Source organism: Cyprinus carpio, chromosome B15 (assembly GCF_018340385.1).
Source record: "Cyprinus carpio isolate SPL01 chromosome B15, ASM1834038v1, whole genome shotgun sequence".
Taxonomy (NCBI): domain Eukaryota; kingdom Metazoa; phylum Chordata; class Actinopteri; order Cypriniformes; family Cyprinidae; genus Cyprinus; species Cyprinus carpio.
This window is the reverse complement of record NC_056611.1, coordinates 15,609,231-15,625,591: the sequence shown is the minus strand read 5'-3', so window position 1 is coordinate 15,625,591 and position 16,361 is coordinate 15,609,231. Positions and strand designations below refer to the sequence as shown.

The 16,361-nt window shown below is 42.3% G+C and overlaps 1 protein-coding gene across 4 annotated transcripts in view; it reads left to right on the top strand.

Annotated features, from left to right (window-relative positions):
• Nucleotides 1–4,846: 4,846 nt before the first annotated feature.
• Nucleotides 4,847–16,361, top strand: part of LOC109103357 (alpha-2-macroglobulin-like) — a 36,768-nt gene continuing 25,253 nt past the window's right edge. For 3 of the 4 annotated variants that reach the window (XM_042739428.1, XM_042739431.1, XM_042739430.1), the window contains exons 1-16: nt 4,893–4,999; nt 5,485–5,665; nt 5,777–5,933; nt 12,904–12,956; nt 13,095–13,115; nt 13,283–13,448; nt 13,573–13,657; nt 13,820–13,934; nt 14,041–14,161; nt 14,265–14,374; nt 14,498–14,668; nt 14,755–14,988; nt 15,102–15,314; nt 15,405–15,554; nt 15,730–15,855; nt 16,003–16,096. In XM_042739428.1, coding sequence (XP_042595362.1) covers nt 4,914–4,999; nt 5,485–5,665; nt 5,777–5,933; nt 12,904–12,956; nt 13,095–13,115; nt 13,283–13,448; nt 13,573–13,657; nt 13,820–13,934; nt 14,041–14,161; nt 14,265–14,374; nt 14,498–14,668; nt 14,755–14,988; nt 15,102–15,314; nt 15,405–15,554; nt 15,730–15,855; nt 16,003–16,096 — 2,083 coding nt within the window. In that variant the 5' untranslated portion in view covers nt 4,893–4,913. Of the gene's footprint in view, nt 5,000–5,484; nt 5,666–5,776; nt 5,934–12,903; nt 12,957–13,094; nt 13,116–13,282; nt 13,449–13,572; nt 13,658–13,819; nt 13,935–14,040; nt 14,162–14,264; nt 14,375–14,497; nt 14,669–14,754; nt 14,989–15,101; nt 15,315–15,404; nt 15,555–15,729; nt 15,856–16,002; nt 16,097–16,361 lie in introns of all 4 variants that reach the window. The other variant, XM_042739429.1, reaches the window with a different exon arrangement.

Genomic DNA, 16,361 nt, shown 5'->3' with positions numbered 1-16,361 from the left:
AGGCGGCCTTCGAGGAGTGGAGACACTGGCTGGAGGGGGCCAAACTTTCCTTTCACTGTACTAACAGATCATAAGAACCTTGAGTATTTGCGCTCAGCCAAGCGCCTCAATCCACGGCAGGCAAGATGGTCATTGTTTTTCTCCCGATTCGACTTCTCAGTTACCTACCGTCCGGGCTCCAAGAACACAAAGGCAGATGCGCTATCCCGTATTCACGAAGATGAACAGATCTCCTCCGAACCTGAATCTATACTCCCTCTCAAGGTAATCATTGCACCCGTACAATGGGACATCATGACACTTATCCAACAACACAAATCTCAACATGAACCTCCAACAACTTGTCCTACGTGATCAACCTAACTACAACAAGCTCTACACGATCAAATACTCAACCACACGCACTGTTTGCCCGCCTCCGGTCATCCAGGTATCACGGCTACCATTCATCTGCTTCAGAACCGGTTCTGGTGGGAATCATTACCCAAAGACACCATAGCCTTCATCCAACAATGCCAAACCTGTAATGCGCACAAGACTCCCCGCCAATTGCCAGCCGGATTACTCCAACCACTCCCCATCCCACAACGACCTTGGTCCCACCTGGCAATAGACTTTATCACTGATCTACCTGTCTCTCAAGGTAACACTGTTGTTCTTACTGTGATTGATCGATTCTCCAAAGCCTGTCGCCTTATTCCTCTACCCAAACTGCCTACTGCTCTGCAAACTGCCGAACTACTCTGTAACTGGGTCTTCCGTCTCTACGGACTACCGGAAGATATAGTCTCCGATAGAGGTCCTCAATTCACATCCCGTCTCTGGAAAGCCTTCTTCCAAGCCCTCGATGTAAACGTAAGCCTGACCTCCGGTTACCACCCTCAATCCAATGGTCAGGTCGAAAGACTCAATCAGGAACTCACCCGGTTCCTGAGATCATATTGTAGTTCCAACCAAGAAGATTGGGCACGGTACCTCCTTTGGGCTGAGTACGCACAGAACTCCCTGGTCAAGCCAGCTACTGGTATAACTCCCTTTAAGTGCATCCTAGGCTATCAGCCTCCCATGTTTCCCTGGTCCGGGGAACCCACCAACGTACCCGCCGTCACGGACTGGTTGCAACGCAGTGAGGAGACTTGGAACCAAGCTCACGTACATCTTCAACGAGCCATCCGCCATCAAAAGGAACATGCTGACCACCGTCGGCATCCTGGGCCTGTATACCAACCCGGACAATACGTATGGCTGTCTACCCGAGATCTCCGTCTCCGACTACCCTGCAAGAAGTTAAGTCCAAGGTACGTGGGTCCATTCAAGATTACACATCAGATCACTCCTGTTTCATTCCGTCTTGCATTACCTGACACCTATCGCATCTCTCCCACTTTTCATGTATCTCTGCTCAAGCCCGCTGTGGCCCCTGGAGAGGAGGGAGAGGGGAGGTCCCGTGAGCAGAGTCCCCAGCCCGTCCAGATTGAGACTGAGGAAACTTACCAGGTGCGAGAACTTCTTAACTCCAGGCGTCGTGGACGCATCCTGCAGTATCTGGTCGACTGGGAGGGGTACGGTCCGGAGGAACAATCCTGGGTCAATGCTGACAACATACTAGACCCCAACCTCATCACTGAGTTCCATCGGTTACATCCGGAGAGACCGGCCCCTCGACCACACGGTAGACCCCGACGTCGTCTACCATCTCGCGCCAGGAGTCGCTCGCAGGGAGGGGGCTCCGTCACGGAGACGAACCCCGTGATTCCCGCTACTGGCCAGCAGAGGGCTCCATCTCCTGAATATTGACTCTCACGCACCCACACTCACTTAAACTGATTCACAACTACAATATCCATCATCCCCGTGCCTCGGACTCTGATCATCACACAGGTGCAGCTTATTTGTACGGCTATTTAAGCTGCACAACTCCATCAGTCTAACGCGAAGTCTTGTTTTGCTCCGGCTGACATTTCCAAGCGTTATTTCACGTGTTTGATTTCCTGTTTACCAGTTCTGTTTGTTTGCCGTCTCTTGAACCATTGCTGCCCGCCTCTTGACCTTGGATTGTTTATTGGACTCTGAATATTGCCTGCTACCCCGATCTATTGCCTGTGTTTGACGACGATTCTGGTTACCTCTACTGTTGTGTTTGCTGGTACTGATCCCTGCCTGTACAACCACGAGTTGTTCAATAAAGCTTGCAAGATGGATTCCCCGTCTGGTGATGACTTATTACAATATGTATATGTATGTATATAGGTGTTTCTCAATAAATTAGAATGTTGTGGAAAAGTTCATTAATTTCAGAAACAAAACAAAAATTGAAAAACACATATAAAAAAAAAAAAAACAAAACCCACAACATATATAGAACACCTACACAAAAAAAAAACACACTCCACAAAACCAAAAAAACACAAAAAAAATTTATTTATTTTTTTTATTTTTTTGGTCTTATAAAGTATTCTAATTTGTTGAGATAGTGAATTGGTAAATGTGAGCCAAAATTATCACAATTAAAAGAACCAAAGACTTAAACTACTTCAGTCTTTGTGCATTTAATTTATTTAATACACAAGTTTCACAATTTGAGTTGAATTACTGAAATAAATGAACTTTTCCACAACATTCTAATTTATTGAGAAGCACCTGTATATATTATTTTGCATAATAGGTCCACCCCCTTTTACACACATGTGTGTGTGTGTGTGTGTAAAAGGGGGTGGCTCTATTATGCAAAATCCGATTTTACATGGTTTTGAACATAAATGTTGTGTTGGCAGTGTGTATATAACCACCCTGTAATAATAAAAATCCACCCACTGTTTTTTAATCCCCATAAATCATAAACAGTGTCTCACAACTGAATAAAAAAAGGATTTAAAAGGGGGAAAAAATTACAAGGATAAAAGGGGGGTTGCTCTTAAAATTTTAAAACCACTGAACTAAGGGGTAAGATGCGAGGTACATACATATTTCTGAAATATCCACCTAATATTTGCCAAAGAGATTCTATGTCAACACAGAAGTAAGCCCTGTTTAGTCACTGCCTCTGTTCAGTTTGTGTCAAGCCATTTGTTAGTCTGGTTGTTTGGGGACAGAGATGAAATATAGTTGCAATAAATTATGTTTTATTAACAAAGTTCAGGAGGAGCACGTTCAGATGATTAACCTAATTAACACGAGAGGAGTACATTCAGTAACCAACCCAATTAACAGGATAAGAGGTATACATAAAGCAGACTTGCCTTGACAGTTTTCTCCTTCTATCTATTGCTATCCTAACGTGTGAAGGGGTACTCAGGGTTCGGGCCAAAATCTTGAGCTCAGAGCCCTCCTCAGACAGCACGCCAGATACACATAACCCTTACTCCATTTACTCTATTTATTATATATATATATATATATATATATATATATATATATATATATATGTGTGTGTGTATATATATATATATATATATATATATATATATATATATATATATATATATATATATTGGGGACTATTATTCTGTTTCACGGAACTAAAAAAAAAAAAAAAGATGTGATGACACACCAATCCTTGACCAGTCAGCGGAAAGGGATGTTTTATTACCACCCACATGAGGAGATTGAATATTCAAGCTGTTTATCCATGTTCTACCCCTGAACATAAAAACAAAAAAAATAAATTAAGGTGAATTCTTGTTTTAATTTTTTGGGCTGAAAAATGTAGTTTTCTCATATTTCTTTTTAAAATACTTTATCAAAAAATGAATGATTGCAACATACACAGAAAAGTAACTTACAGTTACTCTCTCACTCAGTTTGAGTGGGTGTATGTACCTCTGGATGGTAGATATCAGTTGTTGTAGCCCATTATTTGTCTACACAGTTAAAGTTCAGTAGCTGTGCATTTCTAAGTAGATCAGGGGTCTCCGAACTCATCCCTGGAGGACCGGTGTCCTGCAGAGTTTTGGTCCAACTTGACTCAACACACATTCCTGGAAGTTTCTAGCATGCCTAGTAAGACCTTGATTAGCCGGTTCAGGTGTGTTTAATTAGGGTTGGAGCTAAACTCTGCAAGACAATGGCCTTGCAGGACCGAGTTTGGAGCCCCCTGATGTAGATGAAGATAAGAGTAGGATTATGTTTTCAGATCACATGTGTACACATACTTTCAGAGTTGTCATTAGTCCGCATAATACACAACTTTGTGCTTCTTCTTTGTATTTGTTTAATTTTTTTTTTTTTTTTTTTTTTTTAATTTTGGTTTTTCCAAAATTCAGTTTTTGCTTTTCAAATAAAAGAGTGATTTCAATTTAATATGTTGCAGGGTCATTTATTGGTAATAAATAATTGATAATAAATAACACTGATGATAATAAACAATCAAATAATATTGGGCTTGTTTGGGGCTTGTTTCTGAAGCTGAGGTTGCTTATTTTTTCACGTGAGAGTTGGCAACAGTGCGTACTTTGTACTTTAAAGATTTCAGTTGAGTGCCTGCATATTATTTACTAAGAACTGAACTCTTCGACTTCTCTTTTGACTGCAAATAAAATGACTATTTTGATTATTGTTTACATGCTTGGACATTCCAATATGCAATATTTAAGTTGTTATTTTGTCAACTCAGAATTACATTGTGAGGAAGATTCATAAAGAATTTAATATTTATTTTATGTCTATTTTGTGTAAGATCATCACCTGAATTGAACCTGCTTGTAATATTTTGATGCCTGGTCTTGATCAAACTCATAATCACAAATTAAACAACCAACGCACATTAGCACAAGTTTTTCCAACTGCGTGGCCTACATGGTTGAATCATTAATCAGATGATCAATACAACTTCAAAAAGTTTTTGAAGGACCTCCTTTAGCATGAGACTGCCTTTATAAGAGATGTTCCAGTTAATGTCATGATCCCCAGTCATCATGGATCTGAATGTTAGCTGCTGTTGGAAGGGGCTCCTTCTGTTCTCTCTCCTTCTTGTTTGTGTAAATGGACAAACATCTGGGCCGTAAGTTTTTAATTTCTTCTAAAGATAGGAAGTTGTTTTGTTTTAATAGCAAAACTTTGACAATAATGATAAATCTATTTTCTTTTTTTCTTTTCCATTGTGTGAAGGGAACTGACATGAGTATTTGATGCCCCTTTTGCTTTAATGACAACATAATATTTAAATAATAATAATTAACCTTTAAATGGTGCAGATTTGTTTTTGTTTTTTTGTTTTTTTACTGTAAAAACTTTCACTTTAAATGAAAAAATGAATTTTTTTTATGCCACTGTACTTTTCTGGTACAACTAGAAATGTTTTGTTTTCTAGATGTGAAAAATTATTAGTATACCATTAATCATTGTACTGTGATTTCTTCAGTGTTTACTTAACTGATCTATGTTGCAAGATAAATGTTTGCTGTTTGAAAGACAACTTATAGCATAAGAAACATGCATATCTAATGACTTGGGCACTATTGTATGATTATTATCTTTTTTAAATAGATATTTCATGGTGACGTTTCCTGCAGTGATCGAGTCGGGATCTGAGGCCAAACTGTGTGCAAGTCTTCTCAAACCCAATGAAAGCCTTGTCATGAACATTTATCTGGTTCATGGTGACCAGAGCACTTTACTGCTGCAGGAGAAAGCTGAGGAAGAGTTTCACCGCTGCTTTAACTTCAAGGTTTGTCATCAGCGCATTATAATAAATATGTTTGTATGATCATAATGCATCTAGCTTTTTGAGATTACATGTTTGCAGAGGTTGTGAATATATGATATTTCTTCTCATCAGGCTCCCCTGGTAGAAGCAGAATCAGTGCAGACAATGAAAGTAGAACTTCAGGGAGAGTCTTTTAAGATGACTGAAGAGAGAAAAGTCATCTTCAGATCTTACCATCCTCTGACCTTTATTCAGACTGATAAACCCATCTATATTCCAGGACAGACAGGTGAGCTGTGAATGATTCAAGTAAAGCATGTTATCATCATGTAATGAACTGATGTAGAAGCATACTGTAGGTCAATAATGACTACTGTTGCAAAATCCAGCATATGGTAATTAAGTAAACAGTTCAATGGGTTTGTAAACAGAAAAGCGGAGTAGATAAGTTGGAAAGCAGATAAGGATGATGGGTTGCTAACAGCTTTAACATAAGAATGGCCATCTAGTGTGTGTTATTGAGAAATCCCTTCATATCCAAACCTAAGTTCAGCCTGAATACTGTAGCTACAAAAAACTTATGATATAAATCAGTAACTATGACTATCTTTATACGTTATCTAGAGATACTGTGTATCTGTGGTAAGAAATTTACGGTAAGAAATTTACAAAATATCTTCACGGAAAATGATCTTTACTTAATATAAGTACAAATATAACAGTATATAACAATATATATTGTTATATTATGCTATGTGCTACTTACGACTGGTTATGTGCTCCAGGGTCACATATGGTTACATTCAAACTTAGCCTACTGTGCACCGATTGGACCAAAAATTGTGCATGTAAACGTAGCCACTGACCTGTCAGTTGTTTCACTATTTCATACTGCTCTTTTTGCCTGCCGTTTTCTGCTGTGCTTTGTGCCCTCTGTGCCTTCTCTGTCATCCATCTTCTTTTGTCCTCCCTGATGTTCTTTGTCTCTCTGCTTGTATATTTCTTTGAGCCTGTCCTTGATTCTTTCAGATTTTGTGCTGTGGATTTTTCCTTTTATCTCCTTTCTCTCATCAATAAGCTGCCATGTTGCCTTACTCATCCATGGTTTACTCTTCCATTTCCTGTAACCAAGGACTTCCTCTGCAGAACCGACATAAGCCTTCCTTTGCTGTTCCCACATTGCATTAATGTCCTCACTGTCACCACTTTCTTCCTTTATTTTGGTCAGCTTACTTCTGACTGCATCAGTGTATTTCTTCCTGGTGTCCTTATCCTTCGGTCGCTCAACATCCAGTCTTGGTTTTAACTTTCTTCTGGTTCCTGTTTGTGCTGAGTCGCAGTCTGATTCTAGTTTTCACCAAATAATGGTCACTGTTCACATCAGCACCTCTCTGCACTCTGGTGTCCAAGACGGAGGACCTCCACTGCCTGCTGATCATAAGGTGGTCAATCTGGTTCTTCACCGTTCCATCTGCTGATACCCATGTTGTTTTGTGTATGTCCGTGTGCAAGAATAATGTGCCAGTTATAATGAGGCCATTGATCTCTCAGAATTTGCATACCCTCTCACCGTTGTCATTTCTAACTCCAAGCCCTTGAGTGCCCATAATCCTTTCATATCCGTAGTTATCTTGGCCAACCTTGGCATCCCTGCAAATAAGCCTTCACGGGCCCACTTAGGGCTAGCCTAAGGGCCCCCAGTGGGTTGCCAGTGCAGGGACTCTGAGATGCTCTGAGATGCTCATTGGCAAAATGTTGGCCCCTTAGTGCTGGGCCTGCACGGGCAGCCCTCACTTAGCCCAGTGGTCCTCAATTCCAGTCCTTGCGACCCCTTGCTCTGCACAACAGGGGTGCCCAACCCCATTTGAGAGATAGGTGGCGGTAATCCACTTATAAGTCTGCAATCCGCCGTAAAGCAAGAAGAAGAAGAAGAAAAACCCTGGTCCTGATCAAACACATCTGAAGCAATGAATTAGGATCAGAAGGAGCACTTGATAATTACAGAAAGATTTGTTTAATCAGGGTTGGAAATGAACTCTGTAGGAAGCAAAACACCAAAGAACATGTGCCTTGGTGAGTGAAATACAAGTCAAGTCAAGTCAAGTCACTTTTATTGTCACATCACCACAGCACATGTGCCTTGGTGAGTGAAATTCTTGGGAGCGTGCACCAGAAATTGCAGAAACAGTTAACATATAACCATACAGACTTCAACAGGTGAAAATATGCAATATGCATATACATATAGTCAGTACACACAGTGTACTATTGGACATACTTACAGTTAGCACTACACATTTTACGCAATATGTACATACATACATACAGTTAGCACTACACATTATACACTATACACAGAATGTACACATTCTACATTATGTAGACATATATACGCATGAAAATATGCTAAGGTGCAACAGAGTGTACGTGGGCTGGATACAGAAATGTTATGGATGTGCATTGGGTGGAATCCAGTGGTAGCAGGTAGATTATTGTATTAAATAGTTCGGTGTTGAACTGTTAAAGTTAAAGTGCAGGTGTGTGGCATACCATATTGTGGAGTCTGCTGTAGGGTGTATTAGTTCAGACTGTTCATAAGTCGGATAGCCTGAGGGAAAAAGCTATCCCTCAGTCGGCTAGTGCGGGATCGGATGCTGCGGAGACGTCTTCCTGAGGGCAGCAGAGAGAGCAATCTGTGGGAAGGATGGCTGGAGTCACTGATGATCCTCCGGGATTTCCTTATACACCGCCTGGTGTAGATGTCCTGGAGGGAGGGAAGCTCACCTCCAACAATGTGGCTGGCAGTTCGCACAACCCTTTTCAGAGCTTTGCGGTTGCCAGCGGTGCTGTTTCCAAAACCAGGCAGTGATGCAGCCCGTCAGGATGCTCTCTATAGTGCAGGTGTAGAATGATCTGAGGATGCTGGGGCTCATTCCAAACTTCCTCAGCCGTCTCAGGAAGAAGAGGCGTTGATGTTCCTTCTTCAGCACTGCATCAGTGTGTGTAGACCAGGTGAGATCTTCACTGATGTTAACACCGAGGAACTTGAAGCTGCTTACCCGCTCCACAGGTGTCTTGTCGATGGTGATGGGTGTGTGTTCTCTGCTCTGTCTCCTGAAATCCACCACCAGCTCCTTGGTCTTGTCGATGTTGAGTGAGAGGTGGTTCTCCTGACACCATTTAGTCAGGGTGCTCACCTCCTCTCTGTAGGCCGTCTCATCGTTGTCGGTGATCAGGCCTATCACCGTTGTGTCATCAGCGAATTTGATGATGATGTTGGAGCTGTGTGTGGCTGTACAGTCATGTGTGTACAGGGAGTACAGGAGCAGGCTGAGGACACAGCCCTGAGGAGCACCAGTGTTGAGGGTCAGCGGGGATTAAGTGTTGTTGCCCATTCTGACCACCTGGCTTCTGCCTGTTAGGAAGTCCAGGATCCAGCTGCACAGAGATCTGTTTAGTCCCAGAGTCTGGAGCTTCGCAACAAGTGTGGCAGGCACTATGGTGTTAAATGCTGAGCTGTAGCCCACAAACAGCATTCTCACATAGGTGTTCTTATTTTCCAGGTGGGAGAGAGCAGTGTGTAGGGTGAAAGCAATAGCATCGTCTGTAGAACGGGTGCTACGATATGCAAATTGTAGCGGATCCAGTGAAGCAGGCAGCACAGAGCAGATGTAGTCTCTGACGAGTCTCTCAAAACACTTACTGAAGATGGGTGTGAGAGCAACAGGCCTCCAGTCATTCAAGCATGTGATTTTATTTTTCTTTGGTATGGGCAGAATGGTGGATTTTTTGAAGCACGAGGGAACCACAGACAGAGAGAGGGAGAGGTTGAAAATGTCTGTAAAAACACCGGCTAGCTGGAATGCGCATGCTCGGAGCACACGGCCTGGGATGCCATCAGGACCCGCTGCCTCTAAAAAACTCCTTTAGACTGGGCTTGAAATGACAAATTTCCCAATCAGGACACAACACAATGTGTTCAGCAGGTGAGCCATGCTGGCTACTGCTGCTTGCTATTGCTAACTCTCTACCACATGGCTTTACTTAAGGAAGCCTAAAACACCCAAGCATCCCCAGTGGTAGGGAAGAAAACTGCCCACAAAATTATTATTAACAGGCCCATGTCTGGCCCACACTGGGCCGTCATTGGATTGGATGTGGGCAATCCCATAGTGTAGGCTGCTCACAGAGAGCCTGCGGTGAGTCCAAAGCTGTGGGCTTCACTTGGGCAAGCCCGTACTGGGCCTGTTTAGGTTTGGTGTGGGCTGGGCCTAGTCCACTGTGCCCACAAAAAGCCAGCATGGGCCCCGAAAGGACATGTTGCAGGGATCTAAATCCACCATCACAATGATTATGTTTTGCCTGTTGCATTGGTCTACAGCCTGTTGCAGCATCTCGTAGAACTGTTCTTTCTCCTCATCAGCTCGCTCATTTTGTGTGGCATATGCCTGGATTACTGTCAGTCTCCTGAATTGAGAATAAAGTCTTGCTGTGATTATCCTACTGCTGACAGGTGTCCACTCCATCAGTGCCTTCCCTGCTTGTTTACTGAGTAACTCAGTAATAAAGGTACTCCATCTTTATGCAGCTCCTCATCTCCTGCATACAGCACTGTTTGTCCTGTTGACAGCTTCTGTCTGCCTGCTCCTGTCCATCTGCATTTGCTAATCCCAAGCAGATCCAGCTTGTACTGACCCATCTCTCTGCCGATCTGTGCGGCTGCCCCCGCTCTGACATTCCAGTGCCCGATGGAGAGTTCTTATTTGGGTGTTACTATAGATGTTGTCGGACGTGGAGCTTCCTGAAGGCTTTGACCCCACGTGGTCTTGCTGCCATCACCGGCCATCTTAGCTATCTATATGCAATCGAGCGATGCTGAACTAAAGTGTAGTAAATTGGCATGTATGATTTGCCCAGCCCTCTCACAGGGTACACATACATCACACATCCATAGTAACATCACAAAGAGGGGTACAAACACTAGTTATAATAGTAGAGTAGCCAGCTACATGAAAATCACTGAATTACTTGAAAACTTACTTACTTGAAAACAGTAATTGTGCTATGGGCGCCTTGGCTGCACATACACAGTCACTGCTAATGCAAGCCACAGCATGGCATACCAGCCTAAACAACCTAGGTGAAGCACTTGCAGGCTGGGTCGCTGCGGCCGGCGGATGGGTGGAGGCAGCAGCTGCCTGCTGGGCAGAAGGTTGTACTGCCTCAGTTTGCTTCCGTGCAGCCCGAGAACTGTTGGGCCAGGTTCTCGACCGCGTCGCCGAAGAGGCCGGTCTGGGACACTGGGGCATTAAGGAACCGATCTTTGTCGGCGTCCCTCATTTCAACCAGACTCAGTCAGAGATGGCGCTCCTGGACCACAAGCGTGGACATCTCACAACCCAGAGAACACGTGGTGACCTTTGACGGTTCAGAGTTCTTTAAGAACTTCTGGATCTTGACCACCCTCGTGCAGATCCTTCAGTGCCTTGGCCTGGTGCACCTGCAGTAACGCCATAGCATGTAAAGCGGAAGCAGCTTCCCCGCAAGCCATATAGGCACTGCCGGTTAGACCAGACGAATGCCTATAGGCCCGGGAAGGAAGCACCGGGTCTCCCCACCAACAGGAGGCAGACTTAGGACACAATTGCGTCACTACAGCCCACTCCACTGGGGGAATCAACGAATTCCTACACCACCATCGAGGGTGGTGAGGGAGGAGGAGCCCACCGGCCGGTTTCTGGCAGTAAAAGTTTCCATCCACGACCTGGTGAGCTCGTCATGCACTTCCAGGAAGAAATGCATCGGGGTGGGGCGCTGAGAACCAGCGTGAGCCACCTTGAGAAACCAATCATCCTGCCTCGAGGGTTCGGGACGCGGTGGAGATTTCCACTCAAGCCCTACCCTCTCGGTGGCCTGGGAAAGCATAGCTGTCATATCCGGATCTGATTCAGGCTTTGCCACCGTCCCGGGGGGCGGCAGCGCAGCCGACTCTTCATCGGACAGCAATTCCTCTGATGCTGAGATCGACATCTGGTCAGGGGGAGGCCCGCTGGATACCGCTGGTACAATCTTTGAAGAGGGCCCAGTGCGTTCCGTGGGTTGCTCCACTGGATCGGAGGTGCAAGAGGAGTGATGGTCCCCAGAGAGTTGGTTCCCTGCAGGGTTTGCCACCACTGTAATCCTCAAACCACCCGTGCTACTGCTGGAAGTGGTTCTTGTCTGTCGGCCGCCAGAACGAGCCCCAGATCGCGGCAGTGGCAATAGGACTCCGCCCCCCTGTAAGTAGCGGAGCCTGGTTCACAGCTTCGAGATAGTCATCTTCCCGCAGTGGGAACATGACTCATCCATGAAGGCCACCTCAGCGTGCTTGATGCCCAGACACGTGAGACAGCGATCGTGACCATCACCCGTTGCCAGGTAACGACCGCACACAGAAACACACAGGTGAAATGGCATTCTTATAAGGACGATCCGTCGTCTTTACAAAGATGCACCCGTGAAGCTCTTTTAGAGAAATTTGCTCTTTAGGAAATGCTCTTTTAGTGCTGAGCCGCACAGGGGAATTGGCCGCTTGCATCACGACAGGGGGTAGTGCAGCCTGAAGTGCGCAACCCACTCGACTTGGGAACGACCACCACTGAAGCACTGTCTCGCTAACACATGAAGCTTCCCAGAGCGTGCTGAACTCGTAGTTCACAGCAGACACAGTTGAGTAGAACGATACTAACACTCGGCTCCGAAGCGAAAAGCTGGTATGCATTGCACCTGCTGCCTTATTATACTCACGCTGTGATCAGTGGCAGCTGGATGCAGTAATTGCATGCCAATCTGCATTGGCTCATTTAGTTTACACTCGAAGTAGATTGGTCTATCGAAGCAATATCCCAATTAGTCGGTCACTGACGTGACATCGAGAGTGACCGACTGAAAGGGAACAGCAGATGTGAGCTGTCTATCATCTGCAGGATTTAGATCCAGTCACTGTCATTTATTTAGATCTAATTGATTAATTTGCTCCTCCACTGAATTCATCATTAAAAATATGATAAGACTTTGCAGTTTCATTCACGTCGTTGTCTTTGATATTTCATTACTTTACTTTTCTTTATTTGCATGCAATCTTAAATTTAATTCTTCTCAGTAAGTAGGCCTATTTTGTTAAATAGTTCTGATTTATTTTTATGCTATTAACTGTCAGCCTATTTAAGAGATTTAGACGTTAAAAGCAGAGGTTATAATACACATTTTTGTTTTCACAGTGAACTTTAGAGTTGTTACCATGGATACACACTTTGCACCGCTTGATCAGCAGGTCTGATGTGTTTTGTCTTGGATTTTTATCTCCCTCATTTTCTTTTGCATTCTGAATACATTATTAAAAACAACACATTTTTGGCTATTAATCATTTTAATATTCTAAATAATTCAATTATTATTTGTTCTTTTGCAGTATGGTTCTGTCGTGCTTGAGGTAAGAACACAAAACCTCCTTCTGTACAGTCATAACAAACACACCTCTTAAATATTAACACTGTATAAATTCTGTTATATTTGCAGTTATTGTATTTTCAGTAATTCATTAATGGTCAGGACATGTAGAGCTGACTGTAACTAAATATCTGAACTGTGTCTAAATAGGACAGTCAGGGTAACAGAATTGGTCAATGGACAAATGTTTCCTCAACAAGGTGGATTTTGCAGCGTTCTTATGAATTAAATCCAGAGGCCCGTCAAGGTGTGTACAGACTGAAGACTTATATTGGTGAAAGGATGATCTCACATGATTTTGAGGTGAAAAAATATGGTAAGTCATAAAAACAAACCATTTGCAATATTCCATGGGATGAATTTCAGTAATATCTTTGTATATTAATTTCTAATTTGACTACTAAAAGTCCAAATTCCAAATTCTACCTTCTGACTTCTAGTTTTGCCAAAGTATGAAGTTACAGTAAAACGACCCAATGAAGTGAGTGTTGATGAAGAAGAACTGTCAATTGAAGTTTGCGGAAAGTGAGTGGTTTATTTTATTTCATGCATTGTTTTCTTCTATTTTTAGCCTTGTATTCATTTTTTAACTCTGGGATCAGTTACCTACTGTAAACCCCATCCTAATTTATTATTTTGTTAACTCAACCCTGGGCTGTATATCTGTTGCTTGTACTTTTTTCACAGATACACTTACGGGCAGCCTGTACCTGGAAAATCATGGGTAAAAGTCTGCCGTAATATTCTGCCCTACCTTCAAGCCCGTGATAGAAATCCGTTGTGTTTAGAGGAAACCACTGAGGTATGCGAGTTGAAATTCAATACAAGTAGCGGAACATAATATATTTCTTCCATTTACCAAATAAACCAATCTTTAGTTAATGTTTGTGTTAATTTACTATAATTAGATAAAAAAGACAGGCTGCGCCATCCATACCATAGATGTATCAGTGTTTTTGAACTCCACACTAAAGTCTAGTCTGCAGGATTCTCTTAGAGTTGAAGCAATGGTTACAGAAGAAGGAACAGGTGAGATGTTGGATTTGGTCAGATTCCTGTTACCCACATTTCTTGTGTTGTTGTTGTTGTTTTTTTTTAGAAAAATAAATTCATTTGTTTTTACCATTTACAGAGATCACCATGACAAAATCTGAAACTATATCTCTCACTTATGAAATTGGAAAAGTCACACTTACTGACCTGCCCAAAACATATGAACATGGATCAGTTATAGAAGGAAAAGTAAGTCTAAAATGAGTTTGTCTCAGTTTAACAACATTGATATGTACAGAATTATTCTTTCTTATTATTCTTATAATTATTATTCTTAAATTATTTATTCCTTCAAAATCTTATTTTCAACAGATCAAACTCTCAAATTTCAAAGATGCACCAATTCAAAATAAAGAGGTTTATCTTTTTGAGGTTGTAAATTGGTCCTCAAAACTGCTCCTAAATCTCACTACAGACAGCGATGGACTGGCCAGCTTCTCCCTTAATACGTCTAGTCTTCCTGAAAAAGATATTAATCTGATGGTATGATCACTTCATTTACCTAGTTTTCTTTTGTGTTCGCTGAAGGGTTCAGTTGCTTGAGTAATTTTAGTTTCTTCGTCTTTCAGGCAAGTGTGTATACAGAATTTCATCATCGTGGTTACAAAACACCTTACTTCTCTACGGACAGAAAAACAGTTCAGCTTCTCCGGCCTGTCACTCCATACACCCCAACATTAAGTGAACTGATTATAGAGAATATTGAGCAACCATTAAAGTGTGATGCTGAGTTTACAGTGACCATAAAGTACTATTTTATTGGAGAGACTGTTGAAGACTTCAAAACTGACATTGTCTATATGGTGAGAACATGTGCAGTATGTACATTGTTACACTGATGAATTCATTGTTTGTTAACAGTATTAACTGGCTTCACTGGTCAGTTTGTCATCGGAGTGTCATCTGTCTGTTTCAGGTCTTGTCCAGAGGATTGATCGTACATCATGGATATGAGAAGGTTGAAGTGAAGTCTTCTAATGGAGCAGCAAATGGCACTGTGTCATTCAAACTGTCTGTTGGTGCAGATCTGGCTCCTGCAGTGCAGATTCTGACCTATTGTGTTCTGCCCAGTGAAAATGTTGCTGCTGGTAGCACACAATTTGATGTTGAAAAATGTTTCAGTAACAAGGTTTGTACTGTACAGTATCTTGAGAAAAAAGCCTCTTGAGACTGTATTTCTGTGACAGCCCTAAAATAATTATATTTACTCTCATTACAGGTGTCTCTGCAGTTTTCTCCTGCTAAAGCAGTTCCTGGTGAGAAAAACACTCTTCAGCTCTCAGCTCAGCCTGGTTCACTGTGCGCCCTCAGTGCTGTAGATCAGAGTGTCCTGATCCTGGAGTCAGGAAAACGTCTGGATACTGACAAGGTGTAAATTCTTTAAGATTCATATTGACTACCTGTGTTTTTAGTCTTGGAATCTACAGGATGAATCAAGTGATAACAGACTACCCTTAGATATCTCTACTATGATCAATCAGTATTTAAGATGACATCATGATCTCAGGAGAATAAACATTAATGTGAATGTGGTCTCATCACAGATCTTCAACCTGCTGCCAGTGCAATCAGTGTCAAGTTATCCTTACACTGTTGAAGATCAGCAGGAATGTCTGCATGTGAGACCCCGTCGAGCTCTGTCGACAGACAACGCCTATGAAGCCTTAAAGGTAGGTGGATTACATGAGTGAAAGTGCAGTAGATAATGATTGGGAGATATCGATTGGGTAAATTCTGTACATGCATAAGTAATTGCACAAGAAAGCCAACTTGATTGTTCTGACAATTAAAAGTTCCATTTTGTTGCTGTTTTACAGAGAGTGGGATTGAAGATGGCAACAAATTTAGCCGTGCGAGTCCCTCAGTGTCTGTCATACAGAGGCTTGACTTATCACAGATACAGTGATATTGGTACATGTAGTATCTTTATAATTCACTCTGTCATTTATAATATGTAGGTGTTTGTTTTGAAATATATTTCAAACAAAATATGTTCAGTTTGTTCAAGTTGTAAAATTCATATCCACAACTAGAGCGATGTAGTAGCAAAAAGGCAAACATTTTTCTAGGGATATTAGTTTTTACATGTGAAAGAACTTTTAAATCTAAATAATTTTTTTTGTAAACTAAAATTAGTTAAAACATTAACTTTAACAGCTCTATAATATTAAAACTA